The sequence below is a fragment of the Dromiciops gliroides genome, chromosome 6 (assembly GCF_019393635.1).
Source record: "Dromiciops gliroides isolate mDroGli1 chromosome 6, mDroGli1.pri, whole genome shotgun sequence".
NCBI lineage: Eukaryota > Metazoa > Chordata > Mammalia > Microbiotheria > Microbiotheriidae > Dromiciops > Dromiciops gliroides.
Window position 1 is genome coordinate 258,483,435 of NC_057866.1, and position 25,547 is coordinate 258,508,981.

A 25,547-nucleotide genomic window follows, 5' to 3' on the forward strand; every position below is an offset into this window, starting at 1 on the left:
GGACAAATACCCAAGGAAGGTAGCAAGAAGTCAGTAGTAAGGTGAAGTCAGTAGATGACCTTGGCATACTTACACCTCAAACTCTGTCCTGAAAATATATAACTTGACAGCCACAAGGGTCAGAGGAGAGAGCTCCCAAGAAGACAACAAAGGAACGTGGTGCATCAGTCAAGTATGGCGGACAAGGAGAACTTTCTGCCAGAACTGTGGATGGCCGATGTATATACAAAGCACAAGGGGATCTCAGTGCTAGAGGAAAAGGCAGAAGGGCTCAAACAAGGCCACCTTTCCCGTCTGGAGCATGAAGGAAAGCCAAGTGTTCCTTGAAAGAATGTAATAAGTATTTCAAGGACGAAACAAAAGGTTTGGGGACACAAATACAATGAATGAACATTATATAGTAATAATCGCTGCTCACCGCTGGTGATTCATTTTGAGGCAAGGGATGCTCCTAGAAGAACATAATGTTAAAGATTATGAAGTCCTATGCAAAAAACTGAAGACCTTGTGGGCACTGACATTGCTTTCATCACTAATATTAATTGAGAGCAGGAGATTTGAAAGATGAAGTAAATCTGGGAAAAGAGAAGCTAAGAACACTGGTGTCCAAGAAGGATATCTGGACTTCTAAAAGTTGGTTTTAAGCACAGGAATGCTGGGCTCTTGGCCAGGGATGGAGTACATCTAAAAAGGGCTGGCAAAAACACGGTCTTTGAGGGCATGGAGTGCCACACAGACTTTGTTGGTCTGTTTCACTTACTTCTCTCTGTGATTGGGGTAATGCAGAAAGCAAATTCTGGGAAATCACAGTGGTGTTAAAAATAAAGGGCATCAGGGGCAGCTAGATGGTGCAGTGGTTAAAGCACCAGCCCTGGATTCAGGAGGACCTGAGTTCAAATCCGGCCTCAGCCACTTAACACTTACTAGCTGTGTGACCCTGGGCAAGTCACTTAACCCCAATTGCCTCACTAAAAAAAAAAAAAGGGCATCCAAAGGGCTATTAAACTGGGCATATCCTTTGACCCAGCAATATCACTACTAGGTCTGTATCCCAAAGAGATCATAAGAAAGGGAAAAGGACCCACAAGTACAAAAATATTTATAGCAGCTATTTTTGTGGTGGCAAAGAATTAGAAATTTAGGGGATGCCCATCAATTGGGAATGGCTGAACAAGCTGTGGTATATGATTGTGATGGAATACTTTTGTGCTATAAGAAATGAAGAGCAGGTGGATTTCAGAAAAACCCAGAAAGACTTACATGAACTGATGCTGAGTGAAGTGAGTAGAACCAAAAGAACACTGTACGCAGTAACAACAATACTGTGTGATAATCAGCTGTGAAAGACTTAGCTCTTCTCAGCAATGCAGTGATCCACAACAATTCCAAAAGACTCATGATGGAAAATGCTTTCCACATACAGAAAAAGAACTATGGAGTCTGAATACAGATCAAAGTACACTATTTTCATTTTATTTGTTGTTGTTATTTTTTTTCTTTTTTGTGGTTTTTCCCTTTTGTTCTGATTCTTCTTTTACAACATGACTAATATGGAAATATGGATAACATGATCATTTATATGTTTATGTATAAATGTATGTGGTATATATATTGTATATGTATATGTATGTATAACCCATACATAATATGAAATGGGTATAACATGATTTTCTATATAACATATATCTGATTGTTTGCCATCTTGGGAGGGGAGGGAAGGGAAGGAGACAGAAAAATTTGGAACTCAAAATCTTACAAAAATGAATGTTGAAATCAATCTTTACCCAAAATTGGAAAATAAAATAAAATAAAATACTGCCAAAAAAATAAAGGGCATCAATATTAAATAAAAACTATTCTCTCAAAGCCTTACAGATCTAATCAAGAAATATTTAAACTGAAAAAAGAACTTTATTCTCAATGGATAAAAGATCTAAATGTAAAAAAAAAATTACACCATAAATTATGTGATAAAATTTATTAAACTCATGTCATTTGATCCATCCATCCCACTATCAGGTAGGTACCCTATGGAAGTTAAAGACAACAAGTTCTCACATATGCCTAGATGTTTTTATAGCATTTTTTTGGTGGTAGCAAAAATTGGAAAGATAATAGGGGCTCGTTGCTTGAGGACTGGCTGAACAATTGTAGCAAACAATGGAGAAAATTATTTATGTGATAAGAAACAAAGAATATGAGGAATTACAGAAAAATGCTAAGACTCAGATGAAATGATGCTGAATTAGGTAAGCAGAACCAAGAAAACAATACAAACAATCATGACAATAACGTACACGAAAACAACACTAAAAGGCAGTCGAATTCTGACTAAGGCCTAATCTCTGGTTAAAAGATGACGGGGATAATAACTCCCATTTATACTGAGCTTATGGCCCATAAAGGACTCCTTTGAGGTCAGCAGCAGTTGTATTATTAATCCCTACTTTTCAGCGTTAGAGATAAAATGAATTGTCCATAATCACCTGACTAATGAATGGTGGAACTACAACAACGAGAGCTCAAAGTCCAGGTTTCAGGGCACTTGCTTTCTACTATAATGTGTAGTTTCTCATTCTGATGGAAAATGACCCAGCCATGCCAGAGTGAAGGCTCACTCTGGGAGAGAAGGGGGAATAAAAACGGAAAGACGTTGAAAATGTTCAATGTATTGTATTCATATAGAATTCTCCAAAGAAAGTCCTCTATTTACAAGGTTAAAAGACAAAAAAAAAAAGCTTCCTGCCCTAACCTGCTTGTCTACCTTTGCAAGCCTCTGTTTTCTTGGGTGGTAACCTAGACAATGAACATAGACCAGCCCCTGAAACAGGGATTCCTGTAAGCCCTCCCTTGGGATTATCCTTAGGGTCCAAACCATCATTCCTTGACTGCACTATACAAGTGGCAAGATCCACCTCAGGATACAGGGTTCTGGTTGCCCCGATTTCCCTATTCTCCAAGGTGGCTAACTTAAGGAAGAAATATAAGAAATTTTTTGAAGGAGGTGAGCTCAAATTTGCAATTTTTCCTCCAAATATATTCCAACACTTTGATTTTTTTTGGGGGGGGGCAGGGCAATGAGGGTTAAGTGACATGCCCAGGGTCACACAGCTAGTAAGTGTCAAATGTCGGAGGCCAAATTTGAACTCAGGTCCTCCTGAATCCAGGGCCAGTGCTTTATCCACTGCACTATCTAGCTGCCCCCAATACTTTGAATTTTTTAAAAATTCCATTTGAAAACTTGAGGGCACCAACAGTAACTTAGGGGTCCATAAACTTGTTGATTTTTTTAATGTTTCCGCTTTGATAAATTATTTCAATGAAATTGGTTTCTTTTGTAATGCAAAACATATTTTAATTTATGCATTTAAAAACATTATTCTGAGAAAGGATTCATAGACTTTAGGCAGACTGCCAATGAGGTTCGTGACAAAATAAGATTAAGAATCCCTGGTTTAGGGTATTTTAAATTACTTAACAAATCTGGTAAATCACTCTTTAAAGACAAAAAAATATGTTTTAAAATACCTTGCCTTTAATTTGGGGTGATTTTCTCATCCTTAGATCCATTATAAATTGTTATATGAATATAATGGAATACCGAAACAACCTGGTACGACAGAGTCAGAAGATCTGGATTCAAATCCTGCCTATGTCACTGACCACTTGAAGGACCTTGGTAAGTTAATCAGCTTCTCTAGGACTTAGTTTCCTCATTTGTAAAATGGAGGGGTAGGACTAGATGGCCTCTAGCTCTCTTCCAGCTTTAATTAAACCTATGATTGGGGCAGCTAGGTGGTGCAGTGTATAAAGCACCGGCCCTGGATTCAGGAGGATCTGAGTTCAAATCCAGCCTCAGACACTTGACGTTTACTAGCTGTGTGACCCTGGGCAAGTCACTTAACCCTCATTGCCCTGCAAAACAAAACAAACAAACAAACAAATAGACCTATGATCTTAGGATCTTATGTAAGAAATGACAAAAATGATGGATAAAGAGAAAGCTGGGAAGACTTCTATAAACAGATACAGAGTAAAATAAGCAGAACCAGGAAAACAATTTACAAGAGGACCAGCATCGTGTGAAGGAAAGCAACTCTGAAAGTCTACAGCAAGGGAAGTCTTCAGAAGACATATGATGAAACATGTGAACCCACTCTTACTGAAGAGGAGGAAGACTAGAGGGGCAGAATGAGATGTGTTTTCAGATGGGACCAATGCGCTGATTGGTTTTATTCAACTACATCTACTCTTTGTGAGGAAAGGATTCCAATTGTAGTGGGGGATGGGGTTGTGCTAAAAAGGGGGAAGGAAGGAAGGGAGAGAGAGAGAGGAGAGAGGAGGAAGAAAAGAAGAGAAGGAAAGAAAGAAGGAAGGAAAAGAAAGGAAAGGGAAGAAAAGAAAGATGGGAAGAAAAGGAAGGAAAGAAGAAAGGAAAGGGAAGGGAAGCACATCAATAAAACATTTTTACAAGACAATGAGTAATAACAAGCATTTTCAAGCTCACCCAAGGCTAACTGTGGCCAGTAAGTAATTCTTTTCATCAGAGGATAAATGACCACCAAAGACAATGATGCAGCTCCCAGGGCTATACTGAAATGAAGAGAAAATTAGAGAGGTCACACATGGATCATCTGATACAGTTCTTGGGGACGGCTAAATACTACAATGAACTTAGAGGGAGCAAGAGGAGCAGTCAGTCACCGGTGACCATTCCCTTTCCGAGCGATTCTCAAGCGTGGGAAGTGCTCTGGCTGGTTCCTGAGTTTTCCCAGGGCACTGGAGGTGGGAGAAGATGCTGCCAGAGTCCCAAAACCGAGCAGCCCTTTTTTTGCATTAAGTCACCTTAGCTGAATATAAGCCACACTCAAATGTATGGTAACTGAGAGGTCTGTGGAGAAGAATCAAAAGGAAGCCAAGGCCATGAGGACAATGGTGGTGCGGTGATTGGAGCACGGCTTCTTGACCTTTTCCCACTCACAACCCATTTTCGCCTGAGAAATGTTTATGCAACCCCAGGCACACCGGTATATAAAATAGGTGTACATCACCTTTTACTGCTGCCAGATTTTTTGCGACCCCCATATTCAGTTATGCCACCCCGGATGGGGTCATGACCCACAGTTTAAGAAGCTAGGGATTAGAGCACTGGATCTCGATTTGGAAAGATTTGAGTTCAAATCCTGCTGCAGACACTTATTTGCTGAGTGACCCTGGGCAAGTCACTTAACCCATGTCTTCCTCAGTTTCCTCAACTGTAAGGTAGGGATAAAAATACCACCTCCCTCCTAGGGTTGTTATAAGGATCAAAGGAGATAACACTTGTACAGTGCTTAGCACAGAGCCTGGCACATGATCGGTACCACATACACATTAGCTGCTGCTGCTGTTGTTATTTCATATCAATGGTTCTTAACTGGAGTCCACAGATCACCCAGGAGTTCATGGACAGATTTCAGAGAATCTGTGAAGTTGGGTGGGGGAGAAATGATACCTTTCTCTTCATTAGCCTTTGATTTCCTCCGTCATCCTATGTTTTTTTATTTTTTTTCCCTTTAAAGACATGATTCTGAGGAGCCTACACAGGGGCTTCATTGGCCTGCCCAAGAGATCCATCTCTGAATGAGAAAGTTGAAGAATCCCTGATTTGCTTTACGGGAGATCTTCTTTTTCTTTTCTTTTCTTTTTTTTTTTTTGGAGGCAATTGGGGTTAAGTGACTTGCCCAAGGTCACACAGCTAGTCAGTGTCAAGTGTCTGAGGCTGGATTTGAACCCAGGTCCTCCTGACTCCAGGACCGGTGCTCTATCCACTGCACCACCTAGCTGCCCCCTTTACGGGAGATCTTAATGATCCAGGAAGCCCTCTGCAGAATGTTGTTTTCGTTTGGTTGATGAATATCCTGCAGGCCTTGCAAGTCTAAAATGTACCACAAAAATGATTCCTTGGGATTTACCCTTTTTGTCATTGTTGAAAGCAAGTCGCTTTCTCATTCACATAAAGGGATTAACTGAGTCAAGGCCTAAGTTCTGTCTCTGCAGCTAACCCTTGGCCAAGAGACGAGAGAGCAAGTCACTACAATACTCTGTGCCTCAGCCTCAGTGACACTATTAGAAACAAACAAAAGAAGACAGTACTTTCTTCTTGTCTACTCCCTATAAATAAAAGGTATAAAAGTACCGAGTCCTTAGAGGTACAGGTGTGCTGTGTATTCCAAATGGTTCAGAAAGACTGATAGAGAAAAAGGAAGCAGCATCAATATGGATGGTCATGCAAATGGAAGCCACCTTCCAAGATGTCGGAAATCAGAATGGCGTGGCAACATCTCTTTAACGCGCTGACCTTTCACATGGGGTAGTTTATGGCTGAGTTTAATCTGCTTAGAATTCTAAGAGAAAAAGTTGCTGAAGCAATCACTTCTTGAAGTTGTGAAACTGTTGTTTATTCTGAATGGAACAATTTGTAAAATACTGGAAAGATATGAATGCTAGAACTATGATATGATTGTGGGACAGATGTAATTTATGTTTATAGAAGGAAATGAGAACTGAATCACTAGCCACAAGGTAAGGTGTGGTTATTTGCAAAGAGAACCTAGAAAGATAAGAGGAGAAAAAGAGAGAGAGAAATAAAAGGATTTCAGAACTCATCAGCTAAACCTGAAATATGGAAGTTATACATACTACAGTTGTTGAGGAGTAATTCCAGTTGAGCCGAGGAACATCATGGAAGCAGAGAATGAAGGAAGTCACCCAGCATATTGATTAGTTTGGCTGAGATGCCATGCCTAGTACAGCATAGCATGGATCAACTCAGCTTAGCAGTTAAAGTATCTGTTTAACACAAAAGCTATGTTCTTCAAGGAACTTTCATGGACAGTCATTACAACAGAAGGAAGACACCTAAATTTACATCTCTAGACTTTTGAGTTATCCCAAGCACATGGGTTTTTCTCACAAACAAAGGATAAAGGTGATAATAAAAGATATAATAGCTACTTCCAATTACATACAATTAAAAAGCTTTTGTAAGAACAAAATCAATGAAGCTTGAATAAGGAGAAAAGCTGTTGAATGGGAAAAAATTAATAGAAACTATCAAACAAAAGTCAAAGACTTATAGAGAATGGATATACATATATAATAAGAGCCATGCCTTGAGATCAATTTTTGTTATTATTTCATCAAGTTCTTTAAACATTCCCTCTGAAGTTTCATTAGTATACCACTAAAACGACATGAGTTTATGTAGTACCATCATTTTTATTACATTGGCATGGCCCAACAATGAACAGCTCTTCAATGACTCAAATTTTCATTTTTTTCTAAAAGACTGCATGGTAGTTATATTACTATAAGTCCTGAGTATATCTTGGTAGGTTAACTTCTAGGTATTTTATGTGTTCTGTAGTTATTTTAAGTGGAATTTCTTCATATATCTCTTCCTGCAGGGTTTTGTAATAAACCAAAAAAATAATGATTTTTCTCAGTTTATTTTTAATCATGCTACTTTATTAAAATCATTGTTTCAATTGAGTTTTTCATCGACTCTGTAGGGGTTTCTAAGTAAACCACATCACCTGCAGAAATAATTTTGTCTCCTCTTTTCCTATGTTTGTTCCCTCAATTGCTTTTTTCCCTTGTCTAATTGCTATAGCTAGCATTTCTAAGTATATCAAATAACCACAAGGACTATGAAATGCTCTGAGTTTACCTCTCACTTTACCTAAGGTCACTGTCAAGAAAAACAATAATGTCTGTATACTGGCTGTGTGGCCAGAAAGTATACTTAGGGGTATAAATAAACCAGCTTTATCTCACTATTTTTCAAGTTTCAAATAACAGACTTAGTTTGGGAAATGCATATGAAATGTACCTGTAATAATTCAGACACAGGAGTACACACAGTGCCAAGCTCAGTTGTCCTCCAAGGAAAACCAAAGATTGAAAAGTTGAAATCTTTCCAGCAGCTATTGGTCGATTTGCCGTCCTCGTAACCTTCACACAGAAAAATCAGATCCTTTACTAAAAGCCCCATGCAAAGATAAAACCCAATATTTGACATACGGTCAAGAACCAGTAATTCAGATTGGAAAAAACACAATCAAGAAACAAACATCACCTCATTCGTCCCTTCTCCACAAAAATCCCTATAAAACTTATGTACCAACTGCTCACTTTCTCATACATATAGTTCAATTCCCATACACTAACCAGGGGACAGAAAGTAAGTGGGTTAAGAATACTGGGGACAGGGGGCAGCTAAGTGGCGCAGTGGATAAAGCACTGGCCCTGGATTCAGGAGTACCTGAGTTCAAATCCGGTCTCAGACACTTGACAGTTACTAGCTGTGTGACCCTGGGCAAGTCACTTAACCCCCATTGCCCCACCAAAAAAAAAAAAAAAGTATTAAGAATACTGGGGACACTTAGGCATAAGAAGATGGAATGAAATTTGGATTAAATTGCTATCATATCAACAGACTTTTGGAGCAGCACAAAACTAATGTTATAACGACTCCTTCAAGGGTAAAGGTAAGATATTGTTGATGTGAGTATGCAAAAAGATTTCTGCAAGGCTACCTGAGGATAATCTTTGCCCAAGTCTAAATAAGGTAACCCGAATCTATACCCAAAGAGCAGTTGCAAAGCGATTGTTAAGTATAAAAAGAGACACAGATGTTATTTGGGTAAACAGAATTTAACTTTTTTTTTCTCCTACAAAATGAAAAGTTAAAAAATTATTCTTCCCAGTATAGCCGGAGAAAGAAAGTATCCCTGTCATCACTACTCACTAATCTTTCTTTTTTGAATTAGCAAGCAGTTTATCTGAAGTTGGTCAGTCATGATGACTATCTTGGGTCAAATGCCAAAAATGGATCCTTTTGAAATAGGTATAATTTGTGCAAGAAAAGGTATGATTTGCATCACTTAAATGACTGTATTCATGGATAATATTGTTCTATACTCAGCACTTTTTGCATATGCCAAAAGGCTGGAGTTTTGGGGGATAGTTCCCATTGAGTCAAAAGACAAAGGATGCAGGGGGAAAAGTACTAAAAAAAAAAACCTTACCATGGCTAGTCTCTGAATTTCACATTTCACATCAAAACACAGACTATTTCTGAATATGCACATTTTTAGAAAAATAAAACAAACTTTGGCTGATTTTTATTAGATTACAGAGAAGGAAAAGATGTTTTTAAGGAATGCCCATCCACTGAGGAATGGCTAAACAAATTGTGGTATATGATGGTGATGGACTATTATTGTGCTATAAAGAAATGATAAGCAGGATGATTTCAGAAAGGCCTGGAAAGACTTATATGAAATGATGTATAGTGAAGTGAACAGAACCAGGAGAAAGTTGTGCACAGTGACAGCAATATTGTTTGATGAAGAACTGTGATTGACTTAACTATTCTCGGTAATACAATGATCCAAGACAATCCCAAAGGACTCATGATGAAGCATACTATCTACCTCCAAAGAACTGATGTTGACTGAACATATACTGAAACTATTTTCAATGTTCATTTTTTCCCTTTTATTCAAGTTTTCTTTTTTCTCCCATATAGATATTTTATTATTTTCCAGTTACATTAAAAGATAATTTTAGACATTTGTTTTTATAAGATGTCTAGTTTCAAATTTTTCTTCATTTCTCCCCTCCCTCCCCCCTCTCCATTATTCAAATCTTCTTATACAATATGACTAATATAATGTTTTACATAAAAATAAAATAAAATGTTTCATTTTGAGTACTTCCTTTTTCATTCATAGTTAGGGCTCTGAAGGCATTCTGTATTTATAGCACTACTGAATATTCTACATGTGTAAATTCCTTTATATCAATCTATAAAACTTAATGAAGCTATAACTCTTATGGTAATATTTAGGAAAGCTTTCTTTACCTTTTTATCATAGTCCTGATCCCACATGTCATTAATTGTACAGCCGGCTCCCCGCATCAGAATCGCTCCAGTGCCAAAAAGGGACAACATATACCAGTCAGGAAAACAGCCTGGCTCTGCTGCCAAGCCAATACTCCAGGTACAGGGCAAATATAACAGCCAGGTTCCTAAAACAAATCAGAGAGGCAAAAATTACAAATTAAAAGGAGTAACTACATCATTCTGATACTCTAAATAGACTGTGATTTCACTGCTATGGGTACTGCCTCCATTAGGGTGGCAGACGCACTTCTAGAACGCTATCCAATAAAACTGGTGACAATGGACACCATCGCTTTATCTCTGGTCTTCCTAGAAAGGTGTGTAGCATTTCACTATTACAAATAATGCTAGCTCTTGGCTTTAGACAAATACTGTTTGTCATAATAAAGACAGTTATATTCTAGTTATTGTTAGTAATCTCCTTTTCAACATAAATGAGTGTTTTATTGTTGAAGGAGTTCTCTATTTTTACAGGCATGCCTTGGAGATACTGTGAGTTTGGTTCCAGACAAGCACCAGTAAAGCAAATATTTCGGTAAAGCAAGTCACATGAATATTTTAGTTTCAAAGTGTATATAAAAGTCATGTTTACACTATACTGTAATCTATTAAGTGTGCAATAATATTATGTCTTTAAAAAAGAGTGTCTATACCTTAACTAAAGATACTTTATTGCTAAAAAATACTAACCATCATCTGAGCCTTCAGCAAGTCATAATCTTTTTGTTGGTGGAGGGTCTTGCCTCAGTGTTGATGGCTACTGACTAATCAAGGTGGTGTTTGTTTGTTGAAGGCTGGGGTGGCTATGGCAATTTCTTAAGATAAGACAGCAGTCTTATATGGGTGCAATTTGTGGCATCTCCAAATAATTACAATAATATCATGCTGATCAGAGGTATGATAATAATGAAAAATTTTGAAAAATTGGGAGAATTACCATAATATGACACAGACACATGATGTGAGCATATGCTGTTGGAAAAACGGTGGCAATATTTACTTGATGCAGGGGTTGCCACAAACCTTCAATTTGTAAAAAAAAAAAATTAAAATAGAAACAAAACCCCAACCCCCTACAATATCTGCAAAGTGCAATAAAGTGAAGTGTGCTTGTGCTGATGTAATCGTATGGTTTAATTGTCATCAATATGATCAATTATTACCTCTTTAGTTTTATAAACATTGAATCATTCCTACATGTCTGGTATAAATCTAAGATAGACCCAATGATTAATCTTCTGAAAATATTGCTATACCCTCTTTGTTAATATTTTAGTTAATTTTTTGGTACCACTATTCATTATTGACCCCATAGTTTTCTTTCTCAGCTTTCTCTTTCCCTGGTTTTCTGAAAGTTTTTCCCATGAAAAATTAAAGGTTTTATACATATGTGAAGAATTTTGAAATTTTCTTTCTAAACTTATTTATATAGGTTAAATTTCTAGATATTTTTGAAAGACTCTTTGACATACAAAAGCCGCATTATAGCACTATTCTTTGAAAAAGATTGTTCGTGCCTGAACAATCTGAAAGCTGCATTTATTTCAATGTGTCCCCCATGCCTGGAATGTACCCTTTCCTCACCTCCACCTCAAAGAATTCCTCTCTTCCATCTTAGGGACCACCTTCTCCATAAAGCCTTTTCTGATTGGTCCAACCACTCCTGTCCTCCCTTCCAAATTTCTTTGGATTTAACTCTCTGGTATTTATTTACTCTCTTTTTAGGCTGCTAAGTGGTCCAGTGGATAGACAACTGGGCTTAGAATCAAGAAGACTCATTTTCTTGAGTTCAAATCTGGCCGTAGACACTCTCTAGCTATGTAACCTTGGATAAGTCACTTAGCCTCGTCTGCCTGAGTTCCTCATTTATAAAATGAGTTGGGGAAGGCAATGACAAACCACTTCAATATCTCTGCCAAGAAAACCCTAAATGGGATGAAGAAGAGTTGGACACCACTAAAACAATACAATGATTTATTCTCTTTATGTTTATTCTGTTTATACTTATATACTGTCCTCTCTATTGGAATGTAAGTTGCTTGTGAATGGGGACTGTTTCATTCATCCTATCTGTATGCTCAGTGCTCACAATATAGTAGGTGTTTAATAAATATTTGTGGATTGATTTTTGTAAGCCTGTATTTCTCTACAATTCAAATGTAATTTTTTCATCTTAATTTATCCTCGCAGGGTTAATAGAAAGTAGAGAACAAAACAAAGAGAAGAAAAAAATATCACTTAAGCAACAATGGAGAAGAATGAGAAAACACTGAGGCCTAAAGTTCTGTTGCTGGATGGATTTTGTGTCCCTGCTGCTATAGAAAACACTTCTAAAACCTGGTGCAGCATTTCTACACTCAAAGACCTAATTACATTCTGACTGTCTCTCCCTAGAGCAATCTTTCTCTGAGCAGTAGCAGAAGTGCACATCTTACATTGGCTAGGTTGGTCCTTTAAGGAGCTAGGAGGAGGATGCTCGGCTTCCTTGCCACCTGCTGTGTAAAAGGTCCAGGCTTTGGGGAGTTGGAGATTTTACCAGAACTCTTATTGCCCTGTAGGGAATACCTTCCTGATTTGGCACGGCTGGTTGTCATAGCAAATATGACAGCAGAACTGTTTTTTATCTAAATTATTATCTTGTTAGGTCTTTGAAATTCCTTTTAAAAGGAGTTGTATATTTTTATCTTTTATCATCAGTAAAGTTCTTTTTATTCCATTTTAAGTTCCCTGAATCCTTGGGTCCAAATTGTTGAATTGGCCTGAGTTAGGCCTGGCCCACAATATGCTGTGTACCCTTTTTTATTCCAGGCATGCAAATATAGCTCCCCAAGGGTAGACTCTTAAAAATCCCTTCTCTGAAACCAATGAAGAAGTAAGAAGCAAGATATCTCGCTTGACAAAATAACATTAAAATTTGCTGAATACAGTATGCTTTTTTAAATTTAAAAAATCATCATGTATTTATTTTTTCTCCTTCCCACTCTCCCGGGGGTGGGGGGGAGGAGGGGGACACAAAATCATTATAACAAATACACATAGTTGAGCAAAGCAAATATCCATACTGACCATCCCAGATGGTGTGTTTCATTTACCAGTATGTTTTTATGATTAGTTTTATGAGGTTGGCTCTACTCTGTGACTTTCTTTGAATTTCTTTTGGTTGCAGACAGTCTTCACTGGTCTCCATGGCAACAAAGCTCACCTAGTCACCCCAAAGGTGCATGAAAGGATGATTCATAATTGTTGACAAAATAATTAGGCTAGATGACTGCTGAGGGCCTTTATAACTGAAGTCTGTGATTCTATGATTTCTCCTTAATAATAACAGTTCAGACTGCTTTGAAATACTTTCCACACAATAACCAGGTGAAGTAACTAGCCAGCCTATTCTTTTCCCCATTTTTTAGATCAAAAAGCCAAGGTTGAGAAGATAAGTGACTTTCTCCAAGTTTCATGGCAAGTAAGACACTGAACTCCCAAAGTCTAAAGGATTCTTTCCACATCAAACTGCCTCTCTCCTTATGTAAGTCTTCACCACACAGAAACGTTCAACTGAATTACTGGAAACTAGGAATAAACCAGTTCTTTACCACAATTTCATGCGGGGATGCAGCTGCTGCACAAACTAGAAAGCCCCTAAGAAGCATCCTCTTTAGCTGAATGTGGGTCTGGGTCTTTCCAAAGGGCCACCTGAAGAGCAGCCCAGCCTGCCCTGGCCCATGACAAGCTCCTACTTAGCTTGCATCCAGCTCACCCCTCTATTGACTCCATCCTCCAGACAACTGTCTCGGATGCTTCAGAAGCTCCAGGGGTCCCTACTGCATCTGGGATAAAACACAGCCTGCTCTCTGGGGCATCGGACGCCCTTTACAATCGGCCCCCATCCACCTTTCCAGGAACGAATGAACTAAGTACACAATGAACTCATTTAATTCGACGTTGCCCCGCTCAGCCTCTGAACTTTCCAGGGCAGAAGAGCTGGGTAGAAACAGCAGCAGGAATTCTGCCAAGCCTCGGGAACACCAACTCCCCACGTTCTGGGCTCTTTATACCACAGGTAACAAGGATGCCATGCCAATGGTTCAAGCTCCAGTCCTCTGGACCATCTAAACCCTAAAAGCAGCCGCTCTGACCAGTCTCGCCCATAGAACCACACCATGCCAACCACACATCACTCCCCTCGTGCACTCTGACGCTGGCCGAGCTGGCTGTTCCCCAGCCTCAACATCTCATCGCCCACATGGTACCTCTGCACAGGTCACTCACTTCCTTCCCAAAGTGCTCAATCTCCTCACCCACACTTGTGGGAACCTCGAGCTGTCTTGGAGGCTCGGCCCAAACGCTCTTGCCTTCCAGAAACCTTTCTTGATCCTCTCAGTTACTAGTCTCCCCCCACCCCAAATTACGGCATACCTATTCTTACATACCCTGTTTTTAATTATGTGTGAATATGTTGTAACTTTGGGAAGAATACAAGGGCAGGGGCTATCTCACTTGTGTGTTTTAATTCCCTCACCTAGCGTGGTGCCTAGCCCATAACAGACTCAGGAAATGCTTGTTGATTGACTCACCGACTCACACTCATTCATAGAAGCCAGTCACCAGGTGATCAGTTTGGAGTTTTTTGGACACAACACCACATGGAGACAACATTTGAACAAATGCTCCCTTAGCTTTCCCATGATCCAACTTCCCTGGCCCCTGCCACAACTTCCACTGCCTCCCTCTTAAGGGTCAAGGGGACCTTCCAAGCTGTAGGCTGGACTTCTAGAGGAGAAGCCTTCCCTCCCCCCCCCCCCAAAGTATAATGACACCCATGATACAACAACCCTGGGAGGCAGGTGCTATTATTATCCTCATTTTATAGATCAGGAAACTGAGGCAGACAGAAATTAAGTGACTTGCCCAGGATCACACTGGCTAGACTTGAACTCAGGTAAATATGTAACTTGTCTTCTAATCACAAGATTTTAAAAAATTCTATAAGTCTCTCACTTTTTAATGGATAATTTATAAAAAGTGGTTTTTTGTTTGTTTGTTTTTGTGGGGCAATGAGGGTTAAGTGACTTGCCCAGGGTCACACAGCTAGGAAGTGACAAGTGTCTGAGGCTGGATTTGAACTCAGGTCCTCCTGAATCCAGGGCTGGTGTTTTATCCACTGCGCCACCTAGCTGCCCCTAAAAAGAGTTTTAGTGACTGCCTACATTTTAGAATCACATAAATGTGTGAAATACTCTTTCTCCACATTTTATTGAACAAAGTCCTAGTTTCTCACTCTGGAAACTTCAAGGTCCATGTCTCAATGCACAAATTGCAAGGTTTCTTTCATGGACTCTATCTCCACCTTGTGGTCTTTTGGCACAACACCCCTTGAGATTTTTAAAGGCTTATCTGTAGTTTTGCAAGAGAACCCAGAGAAAGTGTCAAGGAAGTAGAAAAAAGTCAAGAAGAAAATGTTCAACAATGTCAAATGTTTCTGGGAAGTCAAAGATGACAAGCGCTGAGCAGAGGACAGAGAGTGGAGGCCCTGCGGTAACATCTGGTCAGCTCTCCACAATTCCAAATGTAGACTGAGGTGTGCACAGGTAACAAGGAGGAGAGGAGACTACAGAAAAGATCCATTTAGACAGGAAGTGAGCAAAGACATCCCAGGTCCAGGGACACACTCAAAGGACAGCATGGGATTTCCAGACTCATGACCTCAAGTACAACAGCAGGTCCCACCAACCCTATCATTAAATTAAATTAAACTGAATAAACATTAATCACTGACTATAGGCCAGGTTCTGGGTGAGGCATCTGGGATACAAACAACAACCAATCTGTGCCCTAGAGGAGCTCAGAATTCAGTATGGTGATGAAATCAAATACTCTTTCAAGATCCTCAAACCATCTGTGATTTAATCGGGGCAGGTGCCTCTCCAACCCATTCCCTCCAGGCCTTTGGTACAATTTCACAGGGAGCCTGTGCTCAGTCTTTTCAGCTCTGGTGATTTGCAAGCTCAAGCTGAAGGCCCCCTTTGGCTCAGCCTAGGGCCACCGAGGGATGTGCTGACACAGACCACAACCCCTCCATACCTTGTCATCCTGTTCATGTTTCCCCATTAATCCTCAATACGTGACAAACCAACAATGTCTCTCTTTCTCGCTGTGTGTGTGTGTGTGTGTGTGTGTGTGTGTGTGTGTGTGTCTCTCATATTCACTGCAGGATCCTTCAAAAGAGGAGTTAGCTTTGGTCCCACAAAACAGAAGCAGGACGGAAGGTGAAAGTTTCAGAGGAGAGGATTTCAGTTCCACAAACGGAAAACAACTTTCCAACAAGCAGGGACTGTTTTTTCCCTTGTTTTGTACTTAAGAATTATCACAGAGCCTGACACACAGGAGGTGCTTAATAAATGCATGCTGACTGACCAGGCTTTGATTTTGCATCACCAGAAGTCTACAGGCAGAGGCAGGGCATGTCGAGATTGAGATTGAACATATTAATGCTTTTATTATTAATTTATTTATTTATTTGGCTTTTGTTAGTACACTGCCTGGCATACAGCAGGTACTTAATAAATGTTTGTTGACTGATGAGGCTCAGTGTGATGTAGCCCAAAGGACCGAAAGATCTCTAGACAAAAGTGGGGAGTTGGCTCAAACTTTGTGTCAGACACAAATACTCCTTTACCCCCAGTGCATGATTCTGAGCACACCATAACAGTTTCCACCTTTCCTTCTGTGAGGACTTAAGCAGCGCTAAGTATGAATCCCAGTTCTGGGCCTGTCTCTAAGCACCAACTTAGCTCTTGGTACTGTAAGAGTAAGATCCTTATCCAGTGACCAACAAGTGAACATACCACTTGAGGAATGGAATCCATTTTTATATCCTTGTTTATAAACGAAATTGATTGACTAAAAAGAAGCCAGACCCACTGGGAAGAGGGCTCCCAGGTTCTTCTAGGCCAGGTGGAGTTGGTTTGATCAAACAAGAGACAATGAGGAACAACATCACATGGGATGCTAGGTCTAGCAGCACTCGCAATAGGCAAGAAAATAATTACGGCTTATTCATCAACATCTGTTGCAGAATATTGGGAGGACCATAAATGCTATGAAGACTTCCACAGAACCCTTGAAATTAGATAAACATATATCAGTCAAGCATTTATTAATATTCTATTGCCATCTCAAGGGGTGGGTGAGGGGAAGGAGGGAGAGAGATTTTGGAACTAAAAAAAAAAAATGCCGAGGACAGCTAGATGGTGCAGTGGGTAAAGCACTGGCCCTGGATTCAGGAGGACCTGAGTTCAAATCCCACCTCAGACATTTGACACTTACTAGCTGTGTGACCCTGGGCAAGTCACTTAACCTCAATTGCCTCACTAAAAACAACCAAACAAAAAAACCAAATAGATCAATAAAAAAGAAAAAAAAGGAAAGGAAAACAAGGGATCCGAGGTTATGGAGAAGCCGCTGTAGTGAGAGGCCAAGGAGAGCTGACATTTCACACAAGAGGCCATGGGGGAGTTTGTTGGAAGAGGGGTGATCTGGTTAGAGCTATCCAAACATGCAAATGAATGTGATCTCGTCCTTTTGGAAGTTGTTTCTAATGGTGCAGACATAATCTGCAGACTCCTGTTTATCCATGACCTCCTGGAAGGTCACCCCAAGGGCTGGGGGCTTTCTCACTTTCTCCAAACCTCACCAGGGTACCAGTGGCACACTCTGGCTGTCCACCAGCTCTTGCTTTTAACACAACTATACTGCAGGAAAATAATGTTGAGAACTATGGGGAGGATGGAGTCCACAGGCAAGAAGAAAAGAACCTGCCTGCAAACTCATTGCCAGTGAAGGGAAACAAGACGACCGTCTTTTAGCTGGCGAGTTATTGAACACAGAGAGTTTTGTACCACTCTGGGTCTGGAGGCGGTAAAAACCAGGGGCTCTCAATTCTAGAAAGCACCAGGGTAGAGGCCTCGGAACCCCAAGGTAGTGGCAGCAGCCAGAGCAGGGAGAAGTCCTGAGTTAGAAGTGAGTGGCCCAGGGGCTAGGAGGTCCATAGCACTCTGTCCTATGACACCAAAAGGGCTCTGAAGGCCTAATACTCTAAATCTAAAAATAAAAAAAAAATGGGGGGTGGGGAGCAAGTGAGGGGTAACTCTGGAAGAGAATATCAGCTAAGGAACTTAGCGGATGAAGGAAGAGACAAAACAGGACAACTGCCCCACCCAAGGATGTAGTAGGGGATGATGCATGGCCCTGGCACAAGGTCCCAATTCAGGAACTAAAATTAGAACAAACTTAAAAGACTGGAAAAATAGAAGAAAATCTGCTATAGAAAATTAACTGGGCTGAAAGATAGGTCAAGGAGAAATCGTTTAAGAATCATTTAAGGGGCAGCTAGATGGCACAGTGGATAGAGCACCGGCCCTGGAGTCAGGAGGACCTGAGTTCAAATCCGGCCTCAGACACTTAATACTAGCTGTGTGACCCTGGGCAAGTCACTTAACCCCAATTGCCTCACCAAAAAAAAAAAAAAAGAATCATGGGGGGGGGGGACAGGAGCAGCTAGGTGGAGCAGGTGACAGAATACCAGGCCTAGAGTCAAAAAGATTCATCTTCATGAGTTCAAATCTGGCCTCAGATATTTACTAGCTATGTGATCCTGGGCAAGTCACTTCACCTGTTTGCCTCAGTTCCCTTATCTATAAAATGAGGTAGAGAAGGAAATTACAAACCATTGCAGTATCTCTGCCAAGAAAACCCCAAACAGGGTCAATGAAGAGCTGGACACAACTGAAAAAAGCAAAGCCCAGGCATAGCCTTCTGATGGGAAATGGAGTGATGTCACCGGAAACTGCACAAGGGTGAAGTTAGAGAAGCAGGGCTAGAGGAGACCACATGAGAATGATGTAAGAAAACGGAGTAGGATATCGGCAGAGACCAGGTCTAGGGAGTAGATAGTCTCACAGTTCTTACTAAACACAAAACCTCAAGAGGTGCAGCTCTCTAGGGCCCCAAGCACAGCACAGAAGCCTATGTTAATCACAACAACAGCAGGGAATAAAAAGTCCATCAGATAGGACCTACACTCCCTTCCTGAATAGGATTCACCCCCCCCCCAAAAAAAAAAAGAAAAAAAAGGCATTAATGTATTTAGCCTGTCTTTGTTCTGGGTCTTCATGACTCTGGGCAATGCATAAGCTTTAAATCACTGAATAACTCCTAGTCAAACCTTTGGGACCTAAGGCCTGGCTAGCCAGAAAGAGTCAAGCCCTAGGAAGTCCTAGTATAGCAAGACCACAAATGAGACATTTTATAGCTAACGGTAAATAACCTGCACCTCAGTTTTTTTTGGACTAACAGATAAAACCCCCATAAGGAACAACCTATAAGGCATACTCTAAAGAAAGGAAAAAGAACAGTCACAGGTAATATCCCCACCTGCAAGTCAGGACCCTTGTGGTGCCTCTAAGATCATAAACCAATCAGAAGGTCACAGTGGAGTCAAGCTGGTAGCAAGAGGACAACTAGGCACAGAGAACGTGCTGCCAGACCCTGAAGAACTTAAAAGGGCACTCCTAGTCCCAAACATGCTTAAAACGGTATCTGGAAGCAGGTGCTAAGGTTCTGTGATCCCCTTGCTTGAAATTTAGCTTGTCATTTGGGGTGCAATGAAACCTCCCATCATCCCTTGCTTCACTACCCAATTCCTATTTCCTTCTCCTTTGGCTACCAACTCTCTCAGGGGGAAATCCACTTCTAGGCAAGTGAAACCACATTTTTTGGCCTGGAGTTAAATAATACTCAAATTGTCCTGGGGGTGGGGCCTTACTGCCTGTTCCTCAACTTTTTTTTTTTTTGGGTGAGGCGACTTGCCCAGGGTCACACAGCTAGTAAGTGTTAAGTGTCTGAGGGCGGATTTGAACTCAGGTCCTCCTGAATCTAGGGCCAGTGCTCTATCCACTGCGCCACCTAGCTGCCTCTGTTCCTCAACTTTTAAACAGGGCCTATACAGAAGGATCAATTGGGCAACACCTTCCCCCCACCCTCCCCTCTACCTAAATTGTTCCTTACCCAGGCTGTGCAGTTATTTATACTTCTCAAAGGTGAAGGCCCATTATCTCTCCCTCCACTGCCAAGCCCTTCTGGGCTCTCAGGGAGATGATTTACCCATTTACTATCCAGGGGGAAAAGTACATCAGAGATTATTTGGGGATATTCTAAATTTTTCCTGGGGTAAAAGGTAGTACCTGCATTTAGTATTTTCAATATCAGGCCAATGGCTCCAGACAGAACCAGACTAGGGGCAGAAAAATTTTCCTGATGTCATCCTGGTGTTACAGTGAACAGTAATTTGCTCTCACTCTAATCAATCACGCCTACATCCCTATAACTGATATAAGAAAGCACTGAACTGGAAAAATGACCCCATTTGGAAAGCTGAGCATGGATGTATACAGAAGGCTTCTCCACAAGAAAATCAGCCCATTTAGCAATTGGAAGGGTCCACAAAAGCCAGACTGTGAAAAGCCCATTTGATGCTTAATGAGGCCCACTGCCTCATTAATGATAAACCAAATAAAAACACCATATGGTATTGCAGGATTCAGCCCACTCCTGCACAGTAAGTAATACTGGAGACCCAATGGGTCCTTTCATTAGAGGAAACAGAGGATGGCCAGAAATGAGGAGCCTATCTAAAGCATTATTCCATTAGGCCAAAGGATTGTGGGACTGGTGAGCGTGCTGACAAGGCCCATCTGAATAAAAGCAGCAGTTCTCAGTCTCAACAAAGGTCCGCCCCTGATTCTTCTTCTGAAGAAGGCTCTCCTTAGTGGTCTAGCCATCAAGCTACTCGGCAAGGCCCACGACAACAGTCCAAGAATCTGTATAAATGATGACTTGCTCCCTCTCCCCAGGTATGACAGCTCCACAGGCCATCAAGGTAGCCCCAAACCCAGCCCACCGAGAAGACTGCTCCAGTTCCCCACTCTACAGGTGGGCTGAGGACTAGCAGCAATGGGTAAAGCCTACACAAACCATACACCAAGGCTGTCTGCAGGGTCTGCCTCCTCACCAGGAGGCATCTCAATGGCCACAGCTGACAGTGGGGAGGTTGGTAGGAGAGGTAGGCTATTTTTTTGAAGGTTGGGCTTGTTTGCCTTAGAAGGGACAGAGAAGCTATTCTCAAAGTCATCACTGGTTTGTTTTCCTTGTCATCTGAGGAAGATGAAAAATTCAGTCTAAGGGGAGTTGCAGGTCAGGTGACGTTTTCTTCCTATGGGGATACACCCAGGCGATTCACAACAACAGCACATAGGGGAACTATGAAGTCTGTAAGGTCCAAAGAGCTATGCTTCTTTCTTAATATGGATTTATAGCATTCAAAAAAAGCTGCTTTTTTGTTTGTTTGGTTTTTCTTGACGGGCAATGAAGGTTAAGTGACTTGCCCAGGGTCACACAGCTAGTAAGTGTCAAGTGTCTGAGGCTGGATTTGAACTCAGGTGCTCCTGAATCCAGGGCCAGTGCTTTATCCACTGTACCACCTAGCTGCTCCCAAAAAGTTGCTTTTAATGCATTTCATCTAGACCTATTCCAGTTCTCCATAAAAAAAAAAAAAAGCAGCTAGCATTTATATAGTGCCTTAAGGTTTACAAAGCGCTTTAAAAATATTATCTCATTTTATCCTAAGCACTACCCTGGGAGGTAGGTATTATTATTATCTCCATTTTACAGATGAGGAAACTGAGGCAAATAGAGGTGAAGTGACTTGCCCACATGGTCAGCTAGGTGTAGTGGATAGAACTCAGGATTTAGAGTCAAGAGGACACGAGTTCAAATATGACCTCAGGCACTTATTAGCTGTATGACCCTGAGCTCACTTAATCCTGTTCGTAAAATGAGCTGGAGAAGGAAACAGAACATCACTACAGTATCTTGAGTGAGACCCGACTGAACAACAAGGACCTGTGCCATCACAAAACAAGTAAATGCCTGACTCAGGATTTGAACTCAGGTCTTCTTGACTCTAAGCCCAAGCAATCTATCCACTGTACCATTTTTTAATGCCATGTGGCCTGGTCACCCTTTTAGGGCCCAAGGCCTAGACAGAAATAATGCCTAAAAAAATATCCACATGCTCTTATCGTTGCATTGGCCTATCCAGTTTCCCTCAGAAACCATATTGATAATCAACCTGAAAGTTTTTGTGGTATCACAGAAATTCCCCTTGAGCTAATGGAAGCTCCTCCCTCTTGGCACCTATCCCACCAGAATTCTCCATATTTACTATGCCTGTAATGTTCTCACTCCCCTTTGCCTAATGAATTCCTACCCATCCCTTAAAACTCAACTCCAATGTTACTCATTTCTTCCATGTGACCTTTCCTAATCCACCCACCCTTCCTCCATGACACCTTCCCTAATCCGTCCAAGTACAAAGCACCTGATTTGGTAATTTTCTAATTCATGTATCATATAAAATTGTTGCCTATTACACTTGTATTTGTATCTTATCCCTCTCCTTTAAGGTAAACTTCACTAAAGGGAGCTGCCACGACTCTTCACTATAGTCTTTAAATCCTCGGCAGTGTCTGACAGATTGCGATCTGTCCTTGACTGATCTGTAAAAATAAGGGTATGGCGCAGTGGATAAGCACCGGCCCTGGATTCAGGAGTACCTGAGTTCAAATCCGGCCTCAGACACGTACTAGCTGTGTGACCCTGGACAAGTCACTTAACCCCAAGTGCCTCCCCCCCCCCAAATACGGGTGTGTGTGTATGTGTGTGTATGTGTGTGTGTCTGTCTGTCTGTCTTCTCCGCTCTGCAGGGTCTCCCCTTCTATCTCTAAATGCTCAGCCCCGGTCTATTCCCCACGTTTGCAGCCGTTCAGTCTGCCTTTCACCCCAAGCTAGGCTCCCTCCCTCCCTCCCACGCCTCCCGTCCGGCACGTCACTCCAGCAGGGATTACCCAATCACGGCTCAGACCCGCGCGCCCACCCCGCCCCCCGGGCTCACCGATGGGTTTGTCCAGCCTCATAAGGCGCAGATAGGGCTGCAGAGGGCGGGGCGCCGCGTCCACTATGGCAGCCGCAGACAGGCTCAGCGGGCGCCCACGGCCGGGCCCAGGGAAGAGCGGGGGAGTGCGGCCGGGGCTCGTGGCGGCGCAGGCCGCACGCACGACCAACTCTCGCCGCCGCAACCCCGCCAGGAATCCTCGGGCCAGCCCGAGGCGGCCCGAGGCCATCATGGCGAGCGTGCGGCCGGCCCGCAGCCCGAGCGGTGCATGACGTCACTGGGCGTGTTCAGGCTGGAGGGCGCCTGCGCGGGAGGCTCTGCCTGCCCGGGGTCGGGAGGGGCTGGGGGTGGGGGAGTGTTGTCCTGGCTTCAGGTGCTTTTCAGGTGCATCATGAGCTGCGTTTGCTGTGGGATGGCTCCCGCTGCCCCTGGCCCGCTCAGACTGCAGGGGGTCATTAAACTGCCCCTCTGTCACCCTCCTTTCCAGACTTACTCGCCCGTTATCCGTGCCCGCAGGATTCGAGCTGACTGACCATGCATCACCCTCCATCTCCCGCCTCCCCGCCTTTGCCCCCACGCCTGCATCGCACCGCGCCTCACTGCTCTCTCCATTGCATGCTCTGGTGTTAGCACAAATTTCAGCTGCGATGGCATGGACTGCAGTTTCTTGCATGCATGCAGACAGTGCCAAGTTTCCCTCCGTGGCATTTTTTTTTTTTTTTGCGGGGTAATGAGGATTAGGTGACCTGCCCAGGGTCAAGTGTCCGAGGCCAGATTTGAACTCGGGTCCTCCTGACTCCAGGGCCTGTGCTTTATCCACTGCTCCATCTAGCTGTCCCTGCCCCCGCCCCCTCCCCCACCATGGTATTTTCAAAAGATGAACAAGGCAACAACACTTCTGAAAAATAGTCTGGAATGCTGCAAGTGCAGTTGCTAGGATATACATCCTCTTTGACCCAGAGATTCCAAGGAAAGTGTTGATTAAGACCCATCTATACACAAATGTTCACATAAGCTACATTATTTGTAATTTTTAAAAGCTAGAAGCTGTGGAGGCTAGATTGGAATGGGTTAACAAAATATAGTATGATTACTGTACTTGAGCAACTGCTCCTGGAAGACCAGCAACATGCTGTCGGGGCTGTAGCCAAGATACAGAAGTACAAAATATCAAGAACAAGATACAAACATATTATTAGATAGAATGCACCAGCAGAGTGTTTTGGTCATACTAACAAAAAATATCCCGTTCCTGATATTCATTATTGTGAAAGTTCTAATGTTACATTGCTTAAGTTTGCTCCACTGACAGATACACTGACCAGCTTTCTAATATGTTTTTGTATACATGCTCAACATCCTGTGATTAAACTTTGTCTCTTGTGGATGACTTGAGACCCCTGCACTTCTCATTTGCAACCCTGGCAAGAAGCAAATATGAAAATATGCCTCCCCGCAAAAAAATAAGAAGAAGAAAATATGCCCAGAGACTAGAGGATGATTTGAATTATGAGTAGGCTCTGATTTGAGGCATTAGGATAGTAGGGAAGCAACTCAACTGGTGGTAGAATATTGCTTCTCTGAGTTAGTACCCCCTTTACAGTGAGTTTTCATGCCTTTTGTAGGGAAAAACTTTAGATAGACATAGCTTTTTTTTTCACCTAATAACTAGAAAAGGGCATTTATAGAGTGATACTCTGGAAGGTGGAGAGGATACACATACTATACAACAGAAGACAATAAAACACCACCATTGGAAAGTCATAAGGAAACTGCTAATAGAAATGGAGTATAGAGAAGAAGAAGAAACTGGTAAACAATATTTATGGTGGAAACTCTTGATCTCAGTACTAATCTTTCTGGTGCTATAAGAAATGATGAGCAGGATGATATCAGAAAAACCTGTGAAGACTTACACGAACTGATGCAAAGTGAAGTGAGCAGAACCAGGAAAACATTGTACACAGTAACAGCAATATTGTTTGACGATCAACTGTGAATGCCTAAGAATACCTTTCTTAGCAATACAGTGATCTAAGACAATTCCAATGGACTTGTGATGAAAAATGCTATCTATCTCCAGAGAAAGAACTGATAAAGTCTGAATGTAGATTGAAACATACTTTTTAAAACTCTTTATTATTGTTGGATTTTTTTTGGGGGGGGGTCCATGTTTTCTTTTGCAACTTGGCTAATATTGCATGACAGCACATATACTATTTTAAATTGCTTGCTTTCTCAAGGAGGGAGGAGAGAAGAGAGTGAGGGAGAGAATTTGGAACTCAAAGAATGTTAATTTTTTTTTTTGTTTACATGTGTTGGGGGGACTTGTGACCTGAAGCAGGCTGGGGTAGGGGGCGGGGAGGGATGGCTAGCTCACCCAAAGAATTAGAGGCTCCTCACAAATCTTGTAAAATAAAAAGATTTATTAGGAGAGAGGATTATGTCTGGGAAACCTATCACCATGGTGACTGTCCCACTGCAGTGAGAGAAGACCTGGCCTTTTGTATCTTTACAAAACAAAGGGAAGGGAAGGGCATTACAAACAACAGGGAGCAGATTTTGGAATAATGGGACATCAGTAAGATA

General features: G+C 41.7%; 1 protein-coding gene across 1 annotated transcript in view; it reads right to left on the reverse strand.

Annotated features, from left to right (window-relative positions):
• The window catches only part of COQ2 (coenzyme Q2, polyprenyltransferase), a 34,517-nt gene extending 11,283 nt beyond the window's left edge, over positions 1-23,234 (reverse strand). The window contains exons 1-4 of the mRNA XM_043973099.1: positions 22,959-23,234; positions 9,911-10,077; positions 7,874-7,995; positions 4,508-4,593 (exon numbers count right to left, since the gene is read on the reverse strand). Coding sequence (XP_043829034.1) covers positions 4,508-4,593; positions 7,874-7,995; positions 9,911-10,077; positions 22,959-23,190 — 607 coding nt within the window. The 5' untranslated portion in view covers positions 23,191-23,234. The remainder of the gene's footprint in view (positions 1-4,507; positions 4,594-7,873; positions 7,996-9,910; positions 10,078-22,958) is intronic.
• Between the last annotated feature and the right edge of the window lie 2,313 nt (positions 23,235-25,547).